General features: G+C 41.0%; 1 protein-coding gene across 1 annotated transcript in view; it reads right to left on the bottom strand.

The window, feature by feature from the left end:
• Positions 1-23139, bottom strand: part of gtf2ird1 (GTF2I repeat domain containing 1) — a 176767-nt gene extending 153628 nt beyond the window's left edge. The window contains exons 1-3 of the mRNA XM_048612388.1: positions 22865-23139; positions 22691-22753; positions 21563-21668 (exon numbers count right to left, since the gene is read on the bottom strand). Of these exons, the coding sequence (XP_048468345.1) occupies positions 21563-21668; positions 22691-22704 (120 nt within the window). The 5' untranslated portion in view covers positions 22705-22753; positions 22865-23139. The remainder of the gene's footprint in view (positions 1-21562; positions 21669-22690; positions 22754-22864) is intronic.
• Positions 23140-23592: the final 453 nt, after the last annotated feature.

The following is a 23592-nucleotide window of genomic DNA, read 5'->3' as shown; positions in this document are numbered from 1 at the left end:
GGAATACCTTTCCTATCAAATCTGACGTGTTGTTTCCTCAATTCCAGTCTCATGAGCTATTAGGCCTTTTCCTTTAACCATTCACACAACTTTGACATTAGACTTTATCTGGGAGTTTCACAGACTGAATGTTTTTAACTGAAACTAAGCCTATCTCCTTTTTTTCTTGGGAGAAATCATACTTGCATCTGACTTCAGTCAGGTCCTAAAAGTTTTCCAATCTCTGGGTTTGTTTTCTAAGCTAAAATCAAGCCTTTACGATTCTAAACCAAAAAGCGAATGTCTTTTGATTTCTCTCGCCCGTCTTAAACTGCCTATAATCTAAAGTCAAACATCCATGTGTACTCCAAGAGGCACGAACTGGTTTAAAGTCACAGTTGCTGAAAGGCTGGTCCAGTTCAATTATTAAACCCCCTTTGCAAAAATAGACCACTAAAATTAAAAACACAGAAGAAAAAGACATGAATGTAAATAAATCACAAGGCCCTCATCATGTAATCCACGTTCCCAAATACATTTGATTATTTTTCAATCCGTTGCTTAGCAAAAATCAATCTTGTGCCTTGCACTGCTCTATCACATTTTCAAGTAGACCAATCCAAAAACGCAAGACATTCTGAGAGAAAAATGTCTCATCTGTTTTAAATGAGTGACCGCCTGCTTTTGAACAGTAGCTCCAAGCTCTAGATTGTCCCACAAGAGGAAATATCCTCTTCACATCTACCCCGAAAGGTCTTTGACAATCAATGAGAAATCGCTGTAAAATCAGGAAATGAAAGGGAGTCAGGAAAACTACAATTACTAGGGAAGTGGTACTGAGCACATCATTGGAGTTGCAGGCTGGGTCCTGATGGACTTCATCCCAGAATCTGAAAAGAAGTGACTAGTGAGATAGCTGAGAGAATGTCCAAAATTCTCCAGATTCGCAAAAGATTCAATTAGATTGGAAAATAACAAATGTGACACCTTTATTCAAAACGGAGGGAAAGCAAGTTTAAGTTAATGTTGTTAATATTAGAAGCTATTACTAAACACGTTACAGCAAGGCATTTAGAATGTTTGGAGGCAATTGGGCAGAGTCAACATGGCTTTGTGAAAGAGGAATTACGTTTAACCAAATTATTATAGTTCTTTGAAAAACTAACATGGATTTGGGATAAAGAGAAACCTATCATTCCAGAAGGCATTTGAAAATGTGACACACCATAAAAAGGTCATTGTGAAAAACAAAAGCACATGGAGGAGGAGGTAATATTCACACAGATAGAAGATTGGCTGGCTAACAGGAAACACAGCTGGGCATAAACAGTACATTTTCTGGTCAGCAAGAGGTAACAAACAGTGTGCCACATGGATCGGTGCTGGGCCTTCAACATTTCACAATCTATTTGATGATTGGATGAAGAGACTGAAGATATGGTCACCTTTCCAAACTCATTAACACAGTAAAACATTCCAAACTACATTAATCATGGTTTCAATCAGATTGGCCATGACTTTATTGAGCGGTGGATCAGGCTCCGGGGCAGAGATAACACAGTGTGGAGCTGGAGGAGCAGGAAAGTCAATGTTTCAGGTCAGGACCCTTCTTCAGAACTCTGTTCAGCCAAGAGTTCATACATAACCTGTGAATGAAGCAAACCATCAATGCTGACAACTCAGTCAGCTGAATCCCAAACAGATAGGGTTGAAGAAAACTCAAAATCATCTGCTAAGCAGAATGGATGAGCCAAGGCTGCCCTATTACCCTTGCCAGGAAGAACTGCTACAAAATTAAATGATTCAAAAACAGAGGAAAGCAAGAGACCACCAGAGACCTCAGCAAAAGATCCATGATGTCAGAGGCACAACTACAGTCTTAAAGGAACCACATTATCCAGTAAAGCAAATTACCAGTTTAAAACAGCTGAGCCCATTAGGTCCATGGCAATACATTTCCTGTCTTCTAACATTTTATCATCGTTCAGGTTGGATAATAATCAGTAACGTTCCCTGTGCAGCTGCAGAGGAATGTCAGCAACTTGCATTTATTTGGCACCTTGAACACACAAAGCATTTCAGTGTGTGGAGACTGGAGTGAAAATAAAATAACTTAACCCCAAGCCCATTTTGTCAAAATAATAGGTTTGCAAAAAGGAAAAAAAAAAGGTTTGCATTTATATGGCACCTTCCACAACTCTCAAGATGTTGCAAATTTCTCTACAGCCACCTTTGAAGTGTAGTCACTGCTGTAAAACAAGGAAGGTGGTAAACAGAGTACACAGCAAGCTCCCACAAACAGCAATGTGATAATGACTAAATGGGTTTTTCTCTCTAAAAACGTATGTTGAATGAGACACAGTTATGACCCAAATGAGATAATCTCTTGCTCAAATGAGATAATCTACAGCCAAAGAGTCATTTAGATCAATCAAAGAGGGCAGACAGAGCTGTTACACAGCGTCTCACCCAAAACGGCTTTTAAGATTGAGAGGGAGTTCCAGGAATGCAGGCTGAAGTGAGTATAAAACAGAGCATAGGACTGGAAGAACCTACTATTGCTTTATGAAAAAAAAAGGGTTTTTATAATATTCACTCATGGGATGTTGACATTGCTGGTGAAGTCAATATTTATTGTTCATCCCTAATTGCACCTTGAGGTGGCGATGGTGAGCTGCTACAGTCCAGGTAGCGTAGACACGCCCACAGCACTGTTAAGAAAAAAGTTTCAAGATTTTGACCCAGTGCAGAAAAGCCAATACAGTTCAAAGTCAGACCGGTATGACTGACAAAGATGCAAGTTGGTGTCATTTCCTTCTGGATGGAAGACGTCACTGGCTTGAGAAGAACTGTCGAAGAAGCCACGGTGATTTGCTGCAGTGCATCTTGTAGGAGCTACACGCTGCAGCCATGCTGCACTAGCATGAAGAAGAGGAGTGAATTGGTTGACAGCCAGACACGTGACTTTGTTATGGATGGTTTGAATGTAATGGCAGAATGAGGAATATTAAATTAATATTCTAGCTCATTAAATTAAAGACTGTGGTAGATACCATTCTCTTGATGATTGCCCATAGTGCCTCAGAAATGCCTAGTTTTGAGCTATGAGATCTGTCCAGAAGCTATCTTGATGAACATGAAGCCAGTGCCACACAAACACAAGGTACAGAGTCCTAACATCAAGACAGGACCTTGCGTGTACAACCACTCCATAGTAGTCAATCCTACTAATGAAAAGGTGCCTCTGTGGCAGGAAAATTGGGGACGATATGTTTCTTCCCATGTTGGTTCTCTCACTACTTGCTTAAGACCATTGTACCAGTTCTGTTCTATTTTATTGTTATGCAGTCCTGCCATGAGAAGGTGGTTATCTGCTGCAGGTAGACCCACAACACTGCTAGAGAGAATTCTAGGTTATTGACCCAGTGACAGTGAAGGGATGGCAATATATTACGGAGTCAGGATGGTGATGGGCTTGGAGGGAACCTTGCTGATGGTCGTGTTCCCATGAAACTGCTGTCCTTGTCTTTCTAGATAGAATTGGTCACGGTTTTGGAAGGTGCTGTCTAAGAAGCCTTTGTGAATTTCTGCAGTGCATCTTGTAGATATTAGTAGCAGTCTGTATTGAGTGTCGATGGTGCAGGGGGTGGATGTGCCAATCAATCAGGCTGCCTTTTTTGTGTTTGTTCATTCAGAGGGTGTAAGCATCATTGCCTAGACCAGCAGTTACTGCTCCAATTGGTTGGCATTTAGAGTCAATCACATAGGTCACACCAGGTAAGGATATTTAAAGGACATTTTACAACAATTAATAGTGGGCCAGGTCTTCATTCCAGATTTTTACATAATTTAAATTCTACTACCTGCTATGGTGGGATTTGAACCCATGTCCCCGGAATATCGCCTGGGGTTCTGGATTGCCAGTCCAGTGCCGTTACCACTATGCTACCACCTCCCCTGGACGGTGTCAACCTTCTTGAGCATTGTCAGAAATGCACTCATCCATCACATTCCTGACTGGTACCATGTAGATGGTGGACAGGTTCTGGGGATTCAGGTGGTGAGTTACTCATTACAGTATCCCTGTCTTCTGATCTGCTCTTTTAGCCACTGTATTTATATGGCAGTTGAGTTTCTGGTCAATGGTAACCCCTAGGGTGTTGACGGTGGGGGGAATTCGGCGATAGGTAAAAGATCCAGAGGCAACACCTGGGATAAATTTTAGCTGGTCTGTGCCTGGGTGTGTGCTGAAGGGAGCTTCAATCACGGTATTCAAAAAGAGAACTGGAGAGCTTTAGGGAGAGAGAGGGGGCATGTAGGGCCATGGGGTAAAGCAGAGAGCTGGCATGAACATGGCATATACTGTAATCATCCTGTGATTCATTATTAGTGAGGAGTCTGGTTTTCTAGACGTACCGTGCCTTTGTCACGCCTGATACTTAGGTTAATGCTGGACGATCCATCCAAGTTTTATGCTTAGTCTTTTCATTTATCATCGTGCTTTGGTCCAACAAAAAAAAAGCATCTTGGAGTAAGCTCAATATCATTGTCTGGAAAGTCATATGTAAGCCAGGCCAGGCAAGAATGACAGATTTTCTCCCCTAAAGACACTAGTGAATAAAATAAGTTTTAAGAATAAAAGTTTCATGATTACCATTATTGACACCAGATTGTTTATTTCGGATTTACTAAATTAAGTAAATTTAAATTCCCCAGTTGCTGTAGTGATATTTTAACTCAAGGTTTCAGATCTTTAGTTCAGACCTCTGGAGGATAGCTCAGTAACATAACCACAATGATACCATTCTTGGACTGTGGTTTCCATGACCTGACAAAACATGAAGCCCTCACTCAAATGTTTAAAAGTAGACATTTGTTTTTCCAGTTTAGTATCATAATTAAGGCAACGCCCCTTTAATCTAAGCAGTTGGGTGGGCAAGTGATAAAAATTGATAATAAGAAAGGTGCAGTGTTTCAAATCTAACTATCTACAAACCGGAACTGCTCCCAAAACCAGACATTTCTCTCTTGCGGCCACTCCCAGAAAACAGCAAGTGTGGGAATTAAAAGGCCATTCTCAGATTGGTCCCAGAGAATAAGGTTAAGAACATGCAGGACTCAAGTCCCTGCAGTTCTTTTAAGACCTGCCTCCTGCTGCCCTCTCCATTCTCACTGGTAGGTTCACTGCAGCAATCCCAATGCTTTCCGAAAACAGGATGAGAAATCGGCTGCTTCTCTCCATCCCCTTGAAATTGGATGAATTGGTTAGTCGGGAATTCAAAATCTGGGAAAATCTAAAAATCTAGCATGATCAGGCTCTCAATGTTTCCAGATTTGGAATACTGGAGCAGAAATCAATTGTAAAGATAAAAAAAACAACACAATTGATTAAAATGATTTAAAATGAATGCACACACAGTTGGCTGAATGGTCTTCCTTTGCACTGCAACAAACGTGTTTCTGCATTACAAACAGAATACACAGAAATTAATGAGAGGGTGAGGCGTTACTCAACTGGCCTGCACAGTTCAATTAAACCAGGGCTTTCAGACCTACCTGCAACTAATCCTCAGCAGCTAATCTTGCATTGATGCCAATCTGTGCTGAGCAAACCTATTGTCAGAGGAGCTGCAACATGCATGCCCAGGCAGAAAATGGTTTCCTGTACGACTACAATACAAGCACTTAAGTGCACTGCAAAAATGAGGTCGATGCACTGACTTCCCTCCAGGTATTCAATTAAAAGCAACAAGTCAGCACAAACACAGCCAGTTTGCCTTTCTCACACCCTGGTTGTAACTGGGGGCCAGCTCTCAGTTAGTGGGCAGAGATGGCATTCAGAAAATTACCTACGGCTCCAGAAGGACAAGGCATGATGGTAGAGAGCTTGGCAGCAAGTCTCACAATAAAGGAAAAGTCATTTGGCTGCTGGGTTATCTGGTAGAATGGTGCAGAGAAGGCCCAGCATTTGTTTCTGGTATTTTGTTTGAGAAAAAGTACACCTTTTTTTGTTCTGCGCTGAACGCAGTGTCTCTCTGGTTTGGGTAGCCCGGGAAGGAACAGACTGCTATTTCCAACCTGGTAAAAATTACAGGCAGACCCTGATGACATTATGAGGACCGAAGATGCTCATGTTAAAAAGAGGCTCCATAGTCCTGAATGGAATATCATAGTTGGTCAGATCTATAAGATTTCAGGATGGATGAGTGAGCAGCCTATTCACTAAATGTTCTATCCAGCATGAGAACTGTCAGCCATCAGTGTTCACTGACCTAGCCACCTACAGATCAAGGTCACACTCTGATCAATCAAGTAGTATGTCACAAACAACAACAGCTCTTCCCTTCCTGAAGTCAGTATCTCTCACTACCAAATAGCACGAGGCCAGGCTACGAGCTATACAAATGAGATGCTGATATCATTGGCAAATAGATACACGTGCTGCAATAGCCAAGGACAATAACGTAAAACGAACAAGATCAGATCAAAGCAGGCATTGTAGCTTAAAACACAAAGCAACTTAAAATCCTATCGTACCCAAAATCAACGATGCTTTCCTCATGCCCTATCTGGATTTGTAGTAAAATAAATCGAGGGTGCTTTTATGACTAAGTCAACAACTAATTCTGTATTGAACGAGGCAGCCACCAGTCTTCCTTGTATAGTAATTCCCATCTTCCTGTATCTCAAATTATGTTTTAACCTAGTGGGGAAATGAATTTCACATTAAACCAGTTCCTAGTGGCCACAAGCCCACAACATTCAATAATCTCCCCTTCCCAACTTCTATGCAAACTTTCAATCCCATCCAGAGAGATCACGGGTTGGCTGCTGTGGAAATTAGAAAACGTCACACTTGCACAAACCTAGTTCTACTTGCATTAAAAACAGAAAGTGCCAAAGAAACTCAGCAGGTCTGGCTACATTTGTGGAGAGAAACAGTGTTAACATTTCAAGTCCAGTATAAATCCTCTTCAAAACTATTTCTTTGCCCTAATCTCTGAAGGTTGATTGACTGGACTGGAGGGGGATTTTCTTTAACAATGACAACACAAGAGCAAGCATCTCATGTGGCAGGACTAAACTTCCCAACTTGATAAGACCAAAACTCATAAGAACAAGTTAATACACACTTACCATAGGCTCAGACCATCAAAAGGTTATTTTGTACTTGCTTATTGAGATAAGATCTTAAGATATGGGGGCAGAAATAGGCCATTCAGCCCATCAAATCTACTCCATCAATGAGATCATTGCTAAACTGGTCAGTGTCAACTCTACTTTCTTGCCTTTTCCCCAAAACCCTAGATTCCCATACTAATTAAAGATCTATCTCAGCTTTAAATAAATTTAATGACCCAGCCTTGACAGACCTCTGTGGCAAAATATTCCACAAATTCACAACCCTCCGAGAGGAGACAATTGAGCAATTTCTCCAATGTGCAACCCCTTATTTTGAGATGATGCCCTCTGCTCCTAGAATCTGCCCCAAGGGCAAACAAACTTTCCACATCTACCCTGTCAAGTCCCCTAAGAATCTTCTATGTTTCAATAAGGTCTCTTCTCATTCCAAATTCAAACAGGACAGGTCCAATTTACTCAACTTCTCTTCACAAGACAGTCTCCCAACAGCTTAGTGAACCTTTTCCAGCCTGCCTCCTACACCAGTATATCTTAGAGAATGGACTCAGAACTGTTCACAGTATTCCATCTGTGGTCTGACTGCTTTTGTACTTCATTCCCTTTAAATTAAAGTCCAACATTTAATTTGCCTTCCCAATTACCTGCTGAACTTGGGTGCTAGCTTTTTCTGACTCATACACAAGGCCTCCCAAATCCCTCTGTTCTGCAACATTCTCCATTTAAATAAATATTCACCTTCTCGATTCTTCCTTCAAGTGCATAATCTCACATTTTCCCACATTATATTCCTTCTGCCAAGTTTTTGTCCACTCACTTAGTCTGTATCTTCCTTCACACCATTGGTGAAATATTCGGAAAAAAAGTCCTACAAAAAACAACTGACATGGACAAAAGTCTGAAAAAGTCCCCTGCTCATTGTGTTCAAAGGAGCCGGACTCATTCTGTAACTGAGTTAGGTCAAACGTAGACCATCACCAAGAAGATAAAACCTTTTCCTTAATGATTGACGGTTAATCCAAGTCTTCAGATATCTGCCTATTTTCATCACCTAACTCAGTTAAACAACAGGACTGGGCCAATATCCCAGAATGAACAATTCATCCGATTTTTTTTATCACGTCCTTAGCTAATCATCCATTACTGCTCTGCCTCTTTTTGAAAAGATGGGACGAGAGACTATCTGGAAGTTTAAGTGCCTTTGGTGATAACTTTCCCATCCATTTGTCTAGTTTCAGGCTTATTTGCTTTGCACTTGTGTCTCATGTGTGAAGTTAAATAATTGGTTTAAGTACATCAGCATTCTGCACAGTGTTTTAACACCTAGATCATGTTTCCTTTCAATTAAAACAAATTCAAATGTTGCTGGTTCCTCTTTATAGTACCAAGTCATCAATGGTTCTCTGAACCTTTTCCAATGGATTATTTCCTATTTATATAAACAGTATCCAAAACCACGCACAATATTCTCCACTTTGTCAACCATATTACTTTCCATCACCAAAACTACCTACTTCCACCTGCAGAACATTGTCCTTATCTGTCTTGTTGTTGAAAGTCTCACCCATGCCTTTGTTACCTTCTAGACCTGACAAGTTCAGTACAGAGATAGTAGGAACTGCAGATGCTGGAGAATCTGAGATAACAAGGTGTAGAGCTGGATGAACACAGCAGGCCAAGCAGCATCAGAGGAGCAGGAAGGCAATAACAAGGTGTAGAGTTTCATTTCTGAGGAAGGGTCTAGGCCCGAAACGTCAGCCTTCCTACTCCTCTGATGCTGCTTGGCCTGCAGTGTTCATCCAGCTCTATACCTTGTTATCTCAAGTTCAGTACAGTCCTGCTGGTCTCCCACTTCTAAAATTAAACTTTATCTACAACTCTGGGGCCCATGGTCTTTCCATCAGAAATGGCCCAACAAAATTCTCGTCCTTGTTTTCAAAGTCTATGGTCTGAACCCTTGCAATCTCTGTAACTCCCAGCCTTTCTAGAACCCTCAGCAATACTTCAACTCTTCCAACTGACCTTTTAATGTTTTCCTGATATTATTCATTTCACTTCTAGTGGCTCTGCCTGGCCCTCAACTCTCCATTTCTTTACTTCTTGTTCCTCTTTTAAGACAGTACATTTTTGGGAAAAAAAAGCTTTTTGGCAAAGTAATATTTTGTACAAATTGACTTTGAAGGTATTTATCCCTATATTAAAATGTCTAAAATGCATATTGACTCGTCCAGTCTCACGCTAACATGACACTTGGCATTTCTTCTCTTTTCCCACCTGAGTCAATACACACCTATTGTGAATAAAGGCTGCCTAAATTAGTACAAAAAACTCGCTCAGAGTGTGTAGTCATAAGTTAACAATAGCACACCCTCAGAACTGCAGAGAGTGATGTGCTGTGTTACGTACTGTACTGAGAAAATATTAACATGTGGACTCCCAACAGGCGGTGATTATTAAACTAACTTTGATTTGCATCTCCTTAGAGAGAGAGATACAATCAAATGCTCAGATCTTGCCATAAACTACACTCCCTCCCCAGTTAAAAATAGCAACCAGGAAATTAACATGTAAAATGGTACAAGTGGGCCACTTCCCAAAATGGAATATGACTAAACCAACATTAACAACACCTGAAATGTAACAGCTCAGGTTGCATACTCATTTCTAAAACACGTGACCAAAACTGGCAAGAAATTTGCATAGAAATGAAAAAAGAATGCATAACAATAATATATGCTTATCAGAATTACCATTTGACATACAATAACGAAAATAACTTTTTTCTTCTTCCTTCCTACATAGTAGTAATTAACCAATCTGGCTTCTTTCCCTTTTTTAAAATTTATTATTGGAATCAGGCATCACTGGCCTGGTCAGCATTTGTTACCCAGAGCTAATGGGTCTGGAGTCACATGTAGGCCAGACCTGGTAAGGATGGCAGTTTGCTTCCCTGAAAGGACATTAGTGAACCAGATGGGTTTTTCCGACAATTGGCAATGGGTCTGGATATCTTCTTTGATTTCCATTAGCTTGGCTCTGCTCTGTCAACAGCTCAGACTTTGTCGAACCTGAACCTGGACTTTGACTACCAACTCCAGTTAATGGTTGGGACTGTGATATTGATTGTTTTTCCCCAAAGATCCTGACTCACTTTGTGCGACTGGAGGATATTGCAGAGGCAGTAAATAGTTTCTTTCTGACTTTCACTTTGGGCTGTCAGAGGAATTTGGACTATAAGGAGGCGTCCCCTGCTTTCCTATTATCGGTTTGGCTCCTTCAAGCAAATGATCTGCATCACAGTGATGGAGTCTCTCTCTAAACATCAATAAACATGTAGACGCAGCTAGTCTTTTCACAGCAGTTCCTTTTACTATGACCTTCTGATCACTGCTGAACATGCCTGGTGTTTCATAACTCAGTCTCACTTTGTCTTTCTTTTCTCCTATTTTGTTACTGATGTCAAAAATAAGCAGAAAGCACCTTTTTCTAGCTGCATGTTTAAATACGCATGTGCAACCTGTTACATACCGTGGGGTTATTCTGCAGGAGAACAGAACACTATCCAACATGTGCCGAAGAGAAACATTGAACCTAGATTGCAGCCAAGCAATGCTTCCAGCAGTATTATTGAATGCTGCGTGATATGGTGATATCCATTGGCATTTAACTTCATCCTTATGCAGAAATATTCAAACTCTGATGTAAATTGTGGACCATTATCTGACGCCAACACCTCCAACAACTCTCAAATTCTAAACCAGCTTCTCAAAACCTCAACAACTTTCGCACTTGTGGCACTGGGCACAAATTCAACGTTTATCCACTTGCTGCAGGCTGTTGACAAAAACAAGTTACTCTTTCCCTTTCACTTCAAAGAAATCGGCATGTGCTCACGCAGCAGTTTGTTTCTGTAACCATGGAATGAAATGGTTGGACAATTTCATACTCTCAGACACACTTCACAACTTTTCACTAATTTGTCAATATCTCTAAACCAAAACAAAGACCTGCAGACACTGAAGATCTGAAACAAAAACAGAAACTGCTTTCTCTCCAGATGCTGCCAGACCTATTGAGTCTTACCAGCAATTTCCATTTTTGCTTCAATATCTCTAAACAACTGGAGATAACATAATTAACTTCCTACTACTTTGAACTATTTCCATGCGCTCTTGGAGTTCCTCTAACAATCTCTCACTGAAGTTGACAGAACAGTGACTCAAACCCTGTAAGACACACCTTTGATCTACACAATTAACTACACGTGATATACTTCTGCAATGTCTTATCATCACAATCATTACATTAGCCATTCATGACATATCTGAGCAATTTCCTGGGCATCACACCCTTTTGGGTTGCTTTTCTTATTTCTCTGGCAGACACTGACATGTCACTTTTCTGTGTAAAGCAATACACAGGTAACCTCAATGGCTAGTAATGAATCTGATCTCCCATTTAGTACCTGATCCAGGACAGTGTGGAATATGTTCGGTGCAGTAGACACTAGTGGGAACTTTTTGTACTGGTTAAACTCGGTGTGTGTGTGTTTGTGTGAATAAGCAGCTCCTTGCTCTTGTCAGTTAATTCAAATTGTCTGATCAAAACTCAAATTCTGTCATTGAATAAATTCCATGATTCAGCCAACACTCCCTTGTGTGGAAGAGAATTTCACAGACCAATGACACTTAGGGGAATAAAATCATGGCACCTCTCTCCAGAAAGGAAAACATCTCACTCTTAAAAAGTGCGTTCCCTGATTCTGAAATCCTGCACAAGATACATTCTCCCAAAATGCACACTATAAAATCCTGACGCAACTTAATCTGATTTACTGAGATCTCCTCTCATTCTTCAAACATAGGCCTAACTTATTCAATCAATCTTCACAAAATGAGACCCTCATCCTCAGACTAAATTAAGTGACCTTTGTCAACATTACCTCTAAAGCAATGATATACTTTTTCCAAAAGAAGGGAGGTCATGTTTCAGTTACACAGGGCAGTGGTGAAACCACATCTGGAGTCCTGTATACAGTGTTAATCACCTCATTCAAGAGAGAATTTAAAGCTTTCAAAGCAATTCCAACACGATACTAACACCCAGAATTGATGAGTTGTCTTACGAGGCATGGTTGTACAGGCTCAGCTTATATGTGCTGGGGTTTGGAAGGGTAAGACGCTGGATGTGAGGATGTTGTTTCCTCTTGTGGGAGAACCTAGAACTAAGGGTCATGTTGCAAAATAAGGGGTCATAAATTAAAACAGAGATGAGGTGAAACATTCTCTACCAGAGGGTTGAGTGCCTTTGGAACTGTCTTCTTGAATAGGTATTGGAAACAGAATCCTTGAATGTTTTTAAAGCACAGTTGGATGAACATGTGGTAAGCAAATGGGGTGAAAAGTTATCGGGGTGGGGGGGTGCGCTGGAAATGTGGATTTAAGGTACAATCAGATGTGCAATGATCTTAAGTGGCAGAACAGACTCTAGAGGCTGAATAGCCTACTTCTGCTTCTGGATCATATGGTTGTAAGGAGACCAAAACTATGCTGATAATTCAGATGCGATCTCCTGAAGGCACTATCCAACCTAGCGAGACTTCCTTAATTGTATTGCAAGGGAACAGGAACATTAGGGACAACATTTCATTTGCTTCGAAACCACTAGCTGTACCTACCAGGTCTCTCAGATTGCCCCGTACCACCAAATGCTGCAATCACTCTCCATCCAAATAATGTACTGATTTTCCATTGCACCTGCCAAAGTGAAGACGTTCACACTTCCTCACATTATATTCCACCTGCCAAAATTTTGCCACTCGCTTACATCTCTTCGCAGACTCTCTACCTTCTATTGACAACTTAGTTTTAGCAAATTCAGCCACTACACAGCTGGTCCCTTCAGCTAAGTCATTACTATAGATCGGAAATAGTTAAGGCCCAGCACTGATCATGAATCTATCCACTACTTAGTCCTTGACGACCCAAAATATCCACACATTTGCCATTACAGTTTGCTTCCTACTAGATAACCAATCTTGTATCCATGCCAATGACTGGTTCTGAAGACTGGATTGGAATGCAGCAGTTATCCTTTCTCCCTTTTCTCCATCTGCCCCTCCATTAAACTTTAAAAGAGTAGGTCTTGCAGAAGCTATTCTGAGGATGACATCAAGAAACCATCCCAGCTGATATCCCCCCGTAAATGGCTCAAGACTCACGTAACTTTAGCAAAAACTTGTCCTGACACAGAACTAAAAACGTAAATAAATAAAGACAAAATTAGCCAATCATTATTCCTCAAGCATCAAGCGGATTTTCCCAAATCTGTCATCCTGCCCTTTACCTGCCAGCAACCCAAGGTGACATCAGGAAATATTACAAATCTCTCCCACAAACAGTTTATAACAAGCCTGTGTAAATTGCAGTAGACCCAAAATAGGCCAACTGTGTGGAAATTGCTGCTTGTTCATCCTCAGGCAAAGCTTTTCCATTTAACGCCACCTTCTACAATTTATCGTTGACCCAATTTGTAATCAAGATTACTATCTTAGAAAGTCTGAACAGCTTCTTGGATTTGGCACATTACCAACCTTGCCTCGGGGAACATAAAGTTTTATACCTCTCTAGAAAAAGGATTTTTATTACTTTGTTATTGCCCTGGTGTAACTTATACACAAGTGTTGTAACATCAGTGGGAATGTTTTACTGAACTAGTAGCGTCATATCCCCCAATACAGCTTGTGATATTCAGCTGCTGGCTTGTTCAATCTTTAAAACTATTTGTTCCAGTACACTCTATAGGAAATTATTTAAATTGGTCCTTAGATCAATCAGATTTTGTTGTTGCCTGAGAGAAGTGTGCAAACGAACAGCTACTTGTTAATATCAAGTCTAAGTCAAAAGGAACAGCACAGCTTTCTAAACTTAAAATAAACTTGATAGTTTGAAGTATTATGGTCATCTTTAATTCTCTTCTATATAGAATATGTTGGAAAATATTTACAATGCCTAGTATTTTGTAAAGCAATTCTCTCTCTCTCTCTCACAACAGTTTAACAGCCGCCTCACCAAATGTACCACGTCTCCTGAAGTCCAGAAACTGCCTTTTCAGTCAATTGCTCTTGTAGAATTAGCTATTGGGAATACATGTCTTTATTTATGGACTGTGGTGAACGAGGAGATATTGAATTGTTTGGACACTTTCTGGATTAAATGGGTATTACTATGTAATTTTTTGATGGTCAACAATTGGTTGGACTGTGACCTGCCTGCTGATTACAGAAAGTAAACACAGTCTTTAGAAATAACCGCACAAAGCTTTGACGGACATAAAATATGGAGTTCATTGATCTTAAATTGTTAGAAAACCCTCTTTGGAAGATATTATGAGGGTCCTTGTGCTGATGGCAGCCTGGAAACCCATTCTGAACTGTTTTTTGGTTTCCTGAACCTAAAGGTTTCCATTTGATGTTGATTATCTTATGAAACATGAAAACCTGAACCTAGAACACTAGTAAACGACTTGCATCCAGTCTGAATTCCATCCAAACTGAAGCCTTGTTTGGAAGATCAGTCTCCAGCGACTAGAAATTTGATTTAAAATCAACAAGAAATATGGTGGACTTTGAAAATTCATCAATTTCTAACTTTCCAGACCGTTGGCCAAGTAAGGGTCCTTTTTTTTTTACATTTTAAAACAAAATCTCTGCAGAGACTTGGTTGCCTTTTGTGTTGTATAAATGCATCTGCGGGATATAGCTCTAATTCCAGATTACAGCTTAGACATTTTTTCCACTTGTTTTAAAGTGTGTGTTGTTTTATAATAATTGGATGATTTTGAGCTCATCAGAGAAGCCTGGTCAAAGTCTCTTTTATTCTGGATGATGGTACAAAACTTTTACATTAATAGTGCAACAACTGGAGAGGTGAGGCTTGATCACCAGTGTAGTCCTCCCATCATAGCCATAACACATGATTCAAGGATTAACAATTATCCTACTCACAGTAATCGGTTTACTGGATTTTACATATTCTCGACCTATCCTCCCAATTCATTCCAGACTCAAATTTTACCAAACTCAAATCAGACTTTTGAAACTGCAAAATCCATATTCTCACAATGCAGTTACAATATAATAAAACAAATGCTAAGAATTATGTAAATACACATTGGAAAATGTCAGAAGTCAATTACCCTTCATAACGACTGCCTTGGAAGAGACACTCAGGTTGTTTTAGCTACTAGTGGATTAGCATGTTTTTGTCTTTTTGTAAAACATTCAGTATTGGTGTAACACATTCGATCAAACAAAGTCACCACCCCCAGGCAGAGGGTTACAATGGAGTCTTCTAACTTATCGAAACAGCAGAAACAAAATGCAGTATAGTATGGTTTTGGAAACCTGCTTTTAACCATTAATTCTTTTTGAAATCACAAACTTCCAGAAGGAAGCATTAAAAAAAACGCAACAGTGCCTCACTTCTCTATATCTGAAAAAAAATCCACCAATCCCAGAATTGGTAATAGGACTCTCAGCTCTACAGATGTAATGATTCACCAGTTGACAGCTTTCCAGACATATTGGTCCATTAGGTAAAATGGAACCAGACATTCAAAATGGACACACAAGTAGCTTGTTCAGATCATAGTAACCCCCATACCATTTCTATCAATGCAACCATTAGCAGTTTAAAATCATGACCAACATTATCTAGGAGCAAAAGAGACAATTTCTCACATTTTAAAGAAAACTGAAAATTCTATTCATGTCAACGATTTTGACAGCAATCTTTTACTGGTGTAAAATGGCACAGTGTGTATGGGGCATTAATACCACCTTATAAATAAATCAGAATATGGAACCTCGCAAACACATCCCAAAATAAACTCAACGTTTTGCACACAGGAAGACTTTTGTAGATGTAGCTCTCATTTGGTCAAATAGTGACATTAAACTACAGGATAAATGTTGGATGTCAAGATTTCTTAAAGTCAAATGATGCGCAGCAGCTCAGAATAAATTTTGCAGAACCCCACCATAAGCCTGGAGGCCAACACATTGGAGTCTGCTTTCACACTCTCAACAAGACCTAAAGAATGTAACAATCTTACACTCAACTATTTTCTTTGCGACATTTTCAAAGCCACGTGATATCACTTCGCTATATGTCTCCGTCACCCCCACTGCGCGCTCCCCACCCCAATCATACAAACATCAATTGTAGATTCATATTTTTCTAGGAAAGGTTCAGATATTCCACTGTGAACAGAAAGCCTGGAACAGAAAATGATTTAAGACTGCAGAAGGAAATGGATCCACTTGACTGAGCAATTAGTCACTAGCAGAGGGCAATCTGTTTCAGACCAATCTCTGATCAGCAGAGCAGTGACTAACACCAGATCACCAGGAAGGAATGCAGAGGCAAAGACTAGAATCAGGGCTTTCCAACAACATTTTATTATTGAAAAGGCAGTCCCACAATTTGAAGGAAGGCAAAACAGGGAGGAAAAAAAAAACAAACAGTCTGATGACATCTTTTACATTATCTAGCAAAAAAGACAAAGTTATTGACTAAACTAGATAAATATCTTTGAATGGCAATCATTCTAACCAGTGACATCCATTAACTGTCAAATAAAGTGCATAAAAACTGAAAGAACTGCAGATGCTGGAAATCAGAAACAAAAAACAGAAATTGTTGCAAAAGCTCAGCAGGTCTGGCAGTATCTATGGAGAGAAATCAGAATTAATGCTTTGGGTCCAGTGACCCTTCCTCAGAACTGGCGTTACTCTCAGAAGTAAAGTCCTGTTACTCTCAGAACGAAATGCAGTGCAAATCTCTTTACAGAATCCTTTTCTTACGCTTCTCCTTCCCCCTAACCCCAGAAAGACAGAGCGAGAGACATACACACAGACACACACAGAGTTGCGCGACAAGGGTGAAAAATCGCAATCCTAATTCCAGACCCTTTGTGTCCATGGCGACCAGTATTCATCTCCTAGGAAACTAATCTCGTGGTATTTGAACAATGTAACTATGGTTTTTACTCTCTCGGAGACTGATCTTTTTATCTGCACATAACTCATTCTATCATTACACCATCAAAATAGCTAAACACAAATCCAACCTCTAACTCTCTGCCGATACCACAATTCAGATTTTATAAAGGGCCAGGACTTGAAGATTCAACAACACCACATAGAAGTAGAGATTAAAACCAAGTGACTGCCCAACATGAAAGAAGAAAATCCTCAACTCAGTAAAATTTATACAATGAATGAGCATACGAAAACATCAGAGTGGAAGGTTAGCTGGCTATCTGGCCACTCCCACACGGTTGTGCGTCCACTATCCACCTTGCTAAGAGGTGCCGTACCCCTCAGTGCTAATCCCTGGGAAGGAGGTGAAATGATTTAAGGTGCCAGAGAAAACATACGTCATTTACAATGAAAACTATAAGAGTTGGAAGTGAGATAAAGGTATACTGCAGCAGATTCTGGAGAAGGTGAGGTTTACAAATATACGATCATGAACACATGAAATAAGAGCAGCACCAGGCCATTCAGTCCCATGAGACTGTCCCACCAGTTGTTAAGATTGACATTGAAACTGTTTTGCCGGCTGGAGACCAATTTCACTCTGCCCCTGCAGCCAGCAGTGGGTTTTGTATGCAGGCCATTCACTAAGCGTCTCTGCCAAAATGACACAATTCCTTATAATTTGTTTTAAAAACAAAATGATTAAATTACATTCTTCTGTCTCCGATACCAACTTCACCTTCTGCATAAAATTCCAAACCTCAGAGACCAGAAAAATCAACTTTTGATTAAGTTCTGCCAGTGTGGATTGTCAGCTCTAGATCTTCTGTGCATCTCAGGCAGCTTTAAAATTGGAAACCTGGCCAACCAAGTTGGCACTGGAATAACTTCAGGAAGAACTGAGAGAGTTTGACAGCACGGTGCTGACTCGTCACAGCAGGAGAATGCAGATCACTCTACATCAAGTGGGATTAGTTCATTTTGGGAAACCTGATTGGAATAGATGAGTTGGACCAAAGGGTCTGTTTCTGTGCTGCATGACTCTATCATCATCCAGCTCGTCAACTGGGCTGGTCTTATCAACACAAAAATCTGAAAGTGACTCAATCTCCCGTGCCTTGCCAAGACTGAGTCTCTTGACTCATCATCCACCAAATCCAAATAATGTTACGTGGCAATGAACAGGACAAACAGGTTACTGTCAGATCAGTTTTAATCCCCCAGGGTCACGCTGAAGCTGGGCAGTGACCTGGTCAGGTTGTACCTGGAGAACTGGATGCAACTCCGGCTAATGTGATATAGAGGGCCAACAAATATCCAGAGGCCAAATCGTGAAGAGCAATAAAAGGCAAGAGGTATAAAGTCACCAACCTGGGCTGTTCAGACTCAAAAAGCAGCTCAAAGAGCACTTTAACTGGATACAATAAAATTAATTAATGGGCCAAATGATAGATTTGTAATTATGAGCATAATGGCCTTCTTTATCTACATGTTTTAGCAAGTACCAGAAAGTAGCTCACCTGCACACACCGCGACAGTGAACGCTATATGCTGATTGTGGAGAGATGAAAGAACACAAATAGAATCATAGAATCTCTGTAGTGTGGCAGCTGGCCATTTAGCCCATTGAGTCCATACTGACTCTTTGAAGAGCATCCACCCAGCCCAACCCCCTACCGTATAACCCTGCATTTCCCATGGATAATGGGAATAATTTTTTTTTAAAAAAGGTGAAATTCAGATTTTAGTGAAAGTAAAGGGTACTAAGTGAAATTCTGTGCCGTGTTTGTTTTAAATATCGAAAGGATCCAATAGGACAGAATTTGCCCTTCTAAATTAGGATTTACATGGAGAATTTATTAAGGGCAACTAGGGATGAGCAAAAAAGTGCTGGCCAGCCATCGACTCTTGGGTCCCAAGAGTGAATATACAAAATAAAAACGCTACAATAAAGTACTAGGGAGAGAAACCCGAGACAATAAATTAAACAGCACCACCATGTTACATAATGGGGGCTTAATCACAATTCTTCGTACAATATATTGTAACTGCTACATTCAATTCATCTCTTGCAAAGCTGAAGGAGAAATGAAAATGTGCACCAGGTTAAGAGGAATGTCTGTATAACTGAAAAGTGCTTCAAGTATTCTGTATCAAGGAATGCAAAGCTATTAATGACAAGCTGTGGCATCCACTTATTGCATTACAATTAAATGGCAGGTCAACATTTATCCTTGACAAGGGTGTTAACAGAGTCCTGCATCTTCTTACAAAATGAGGTGTTTGCTATGGTTCAGTGGTCAGCGCTTTCACCTCTGAGTCAGCAGGCTATATATTCAAAACTTGAACGCAACTGTGAGATTGATGCCCCAGAGGGCGCTGCACTGCAAGGAGTGGCATTTTTCAGAGCTCAAGTCAAACCAAGGTCCTCAAAAGTGGATATCAATAATCCCATTGCATTTCCAAGAAGAACGGTGAACTCTTCTTTGATGTCCTGATCAATATCTATCCCTTAACCAACATCACCGAAACAAGCATGGTGGCTCAGTGGTTAGCACTGCTGCCTCACAGTGCCATGGACCCAGGTTTGATTCCACCCTCGTGTGGCTGTGCAAACTCTATAGAGATAATCTCCCCGTGTCTGCAAGGGTTTCCTCCAGGTGCTCTGGTTTCCTCCCTCAGTCCAAAGATGTACAGGTTAGGGGGATTGACCATGCTAAATTGCCCATAGTGTCCAGAGATATGCAAGCTAGGTGGGTTAGCCATGGGAAATGCAGGGTTACAGGGATAGGGTGTATCTGGGTGGGATGCTCTTTGGAGGATCAGTGTGAACTCAACTGGCCAAATGGCCTGGTCCTATACCGTAGGGATTCTATGATTCTAAATGGTCTGGTGCTCACTACTGTTTGTGGGAGTTTGCTCATATTAGTTGCTGTGTTTCTTACACAACATGTGATAACCCATCAAAACATACATTGGTGGCTGTAAGGCACTTCAGAGCCTCCTGTTCTCTCTAGAATTTAGAATAATGAAGTGTGACTTTAGTGAAAAACACAATCTTCATAGAGACTCGACAGGGTAGGTGCAGGAGAGAAGTTTCCTATGGGGGAGGGTTGGCAATTGAAGGAATCAAGTCTAAGGATTAGGCCATTAATGTCCGAGATGAGGAGGTATTTCTTCTAAGGCTGGTAACTCTTTGGAATTCTTTACCCCAGAGTGCTGAGTATTGTTGAGTATGTTCAAGACCATCATTCCCACTAATTCTTCAATCTTCTGCATGGACCTCCAAGGTGTTGTTCAAGATAGAGATTGATAGGTCTCTAAGTATTAAACACGTCAAAGGATATGCACACTGTGTGGGGGATATGCCACTGAGGTGAAGATTAGCCATGATCCATCTGAATGGCGAAGCAGGCTGAAGGAGGTGAATGGTCCATTCCTGCTCCTATTTCCTATTCAGCCATAAAAAGGCATTATATGAAAGGTATTTCCTTTACAAATGCACCTGGTCACAAATGAGTACTTTCATGACTGGTCAGATGGAAATCATGGTTCCATGGGAGCAAATATTAACAATCACTTAGGGGCACTCAATGCAAATTTATTACTGACATGGAGCTCCCCTGCAAATACTGATTACCCCCATTGTTCTGTAAATATTGCAAATACTGGCACACTTTCAGAGACAAGCTAGAAATAAAGAGAAAGCTGAGAAGCCAAGAGTGCAATAACTTTATCTAATAGCCAGGACAGGTTAGGGCACACTGAATACTCTATCATTGCTAAAAACTGTTGCTTTAAAAACACAGCACTGAAAGTAACAATTCCCTCAACAAGAACAAAATACCCACAAGCTGATGACCTTCAGGGACCCCTGGAGTTCACAGTTTGAAAAGAAAACTTAGTCACAGGAAACACCAATACTGAAACAAGCACAGAAGCACCATCAAAAGGAGGTAAAGCGAACTCATTCACGGCGAATAAAGTCAAAAACTTGAATTGAAATCAGGAAGGAAAACCTTTCAGACAATAAAATACTGCGGTTATAATTAATAACAAAGTTGACACAATCCAAGTGAAACCCTACACTTTAGATCAGTGACAGAGTTGGGAATGTAGAACTGGAGGAACTAGGGTCAGTTTGGTGTGTTTGAACGTTCACAAACTGCGGAAATGGGCCTCGCATGAACGTGCAAACCGACAAGGGGAGGGGAAAGTGGGCGACTGTTAGTGACTGACCACGGCGCAGTGAGGGAGTCTCGGCCTAAAGAGCACGCAGCAGACCGCTGCACATAGGTCGCAGCTGGAACTACCAGGAACTGACAGTCGGTGGTGGGGTGGTGGGGTGGGGGTACAAAATACCAGATTAATGAAAACAGCGGCATCCGTGAAAAACCTTACAGCCCAAACCCTTTCCACTGCGAAACACAAGTGAAAACCCTCACTGCCTGATCTCCTGGCAGCGTGACCCAGCCAGTCACGTGTCGCCGCAGGATACAATATGTATCTGTAAAAATATGAAACATTGTTACAAGTTGCTCGTGTTTGTTTCTCTGTTTGTTACTTACACCATTCAATTTAGTCGGCCCACCACAGCGCTGATCTCTCTTCTTTCTCCCAAAAAAACACACACACATATACACAAGGAGTTCCTTCTGTTTTTTTTAAAAATATATTTTTGAAAAAAAAAAGTCCTTAATTTCTCCTTTAGACCAATCCGGATTTTTTTCTGTTTCTTTTTTTTTTGTTTTGAAATGTACAATCCGGAGTGTGTTTCTGATACAGAGAGAAAAAAAATAAATGGGATGTCTTTTTGTCCTGATTGCAGACTAGGCACTGAAGGAGGTTTGGCAGATTTTTTTTTGCTGGCTCTGCTCAGACTAGCCTTTGTTCTCTAATCCCAGTAAAGCGGCAACTCATTCGCCCCTGCTAATCCCAGCTCCAGTCCTACACACTCCTTCATTGGCTGTAATTTACATACGGATTAAGGCACACACACATACATATGTCCCATTCTTTTTGCCAAATTACGGCACCTTCAAACTGACAAGAGGAGGAATCAGGGGCGGTGGAGAGACGTGAAATTGACAAAAAAAAGTGCCTTAAACTGCGTCAATTTCCCGAATTAAAATATTCCCATCTCCCCCACCCACAAACAAAAACCCGAAGGGGGTCGCATAAATTTAAAAACAACTACGACGTGATTTTGTTTTCTGAAAAGGGATCTTTTACGGGACTTTGTTGCTTTTGTTGTGCAAGATGTCATGGGTTTGCAAGATTGCAGCCCTACATGAAGTAGCCGTGTCCGTTAATCTGCAGGATTTAAAAACTGTGCAGGGGTTTTCATTTTGCTCTCCCTTTCAGGTTGTAGATTAGGCAGAGCATGTGATCCTCCCACGGGGCTGATAGAAAGAGACAGATATACACACACACACACGCATCAAATGGCCGACTGCACGGTTACGTTTGTGCGTCTGAGGTTTTATCGCTGTGTAGGCTGAAAGGGGAGAGCAGACCCAGGACACGTACCTGCTCCGAAGCATAATTTGAAGGTTCAGCGGTAGTCCCGAATCATCGACAGTTCGAGCGTTCCTTTACAAACATTAAAGATGTGATGCGTTTCAAAGCCATATTCAGGAGTTAAACTTTGCAGCGGAGAGGCTGCGCAGTAAAGCGGACAGCTGATAAGTAAATTGAACTCACCTCTGCGTTCTTCACTTTGCTGACTTCTCAGTTAACTCGCTGCCTGCTGCCATGCCTGCCAGAAACGGGCCACAAAGCAGTTCCATGTTATTTGGCCCCCAACCGGGAGGCGGCTGCCTGTACAGAATAAGGCGAATTCGCCACTCAGTAATCCGGGGCCGTTTTAATCACTTGCACCTCAAGGCTGCTCCTTTGGCAGAGTGGTAATGTCCCTACCTCTGGATGATAGGGCCTGGTTTCAAATCCTTCTTGTTCCAAAGGTTTATAACAGGCCGACTGGATAAAGATACTCGATCAAACCAGGCTTAGAGGGTCAGTCACTGAACGTAATCCCTGGAGGTTGCCAATGTACGTTTAACAAAATAATGTAAAAGTTTATTACAAAAACACAAACTATATTTCGCCAAAAAATTTTTTTTCAAATGGTTACATTACAAATATCACCAAACTCTAGGTCAGCCACACTTGTTTGCACTGTCTCCATATAGGATCCCTAGAGTGTGGGAGCAGGTCATTTGGCCCATGGAATCCACATCAACCCTCCAAACAGCATCCCACCCAGACTGATTCCACCAACCTTATCCCTGTAACTTTGCATTTCCCATAGCTAACCTGCCCAGCCCTGGACCACTATGGGTAATTTAGCATGGTCAATCCCCCTAACCTGTGCATCTTTGGACTGTGGGAGGAAACTGGAGTACCCAGAGGAAACAAACATGGGGAGAATG

The sequence above is a fragment of the Rhincodon typus genome, chromosome 26, assembly GCF_021869965.1.
Source record: "Rhincodon typus isolate 14 chromosome 26, sRhiTyp1.1, whole genome shotgun sequence".
Classification (NCBI taxonomy): domain Eukaryota; kingdom Metazoa; phylum Chordata; class Chondrichthyes; order Orectolobiformes; family Rhincodontidae; genus Rhincodon; species Rhincodon typus.
The sequence above is the reverse complement of the archived record's forward strand: the minus strand, read 5'-3'. Positions and strand labels throughout refer to the sequence as shown.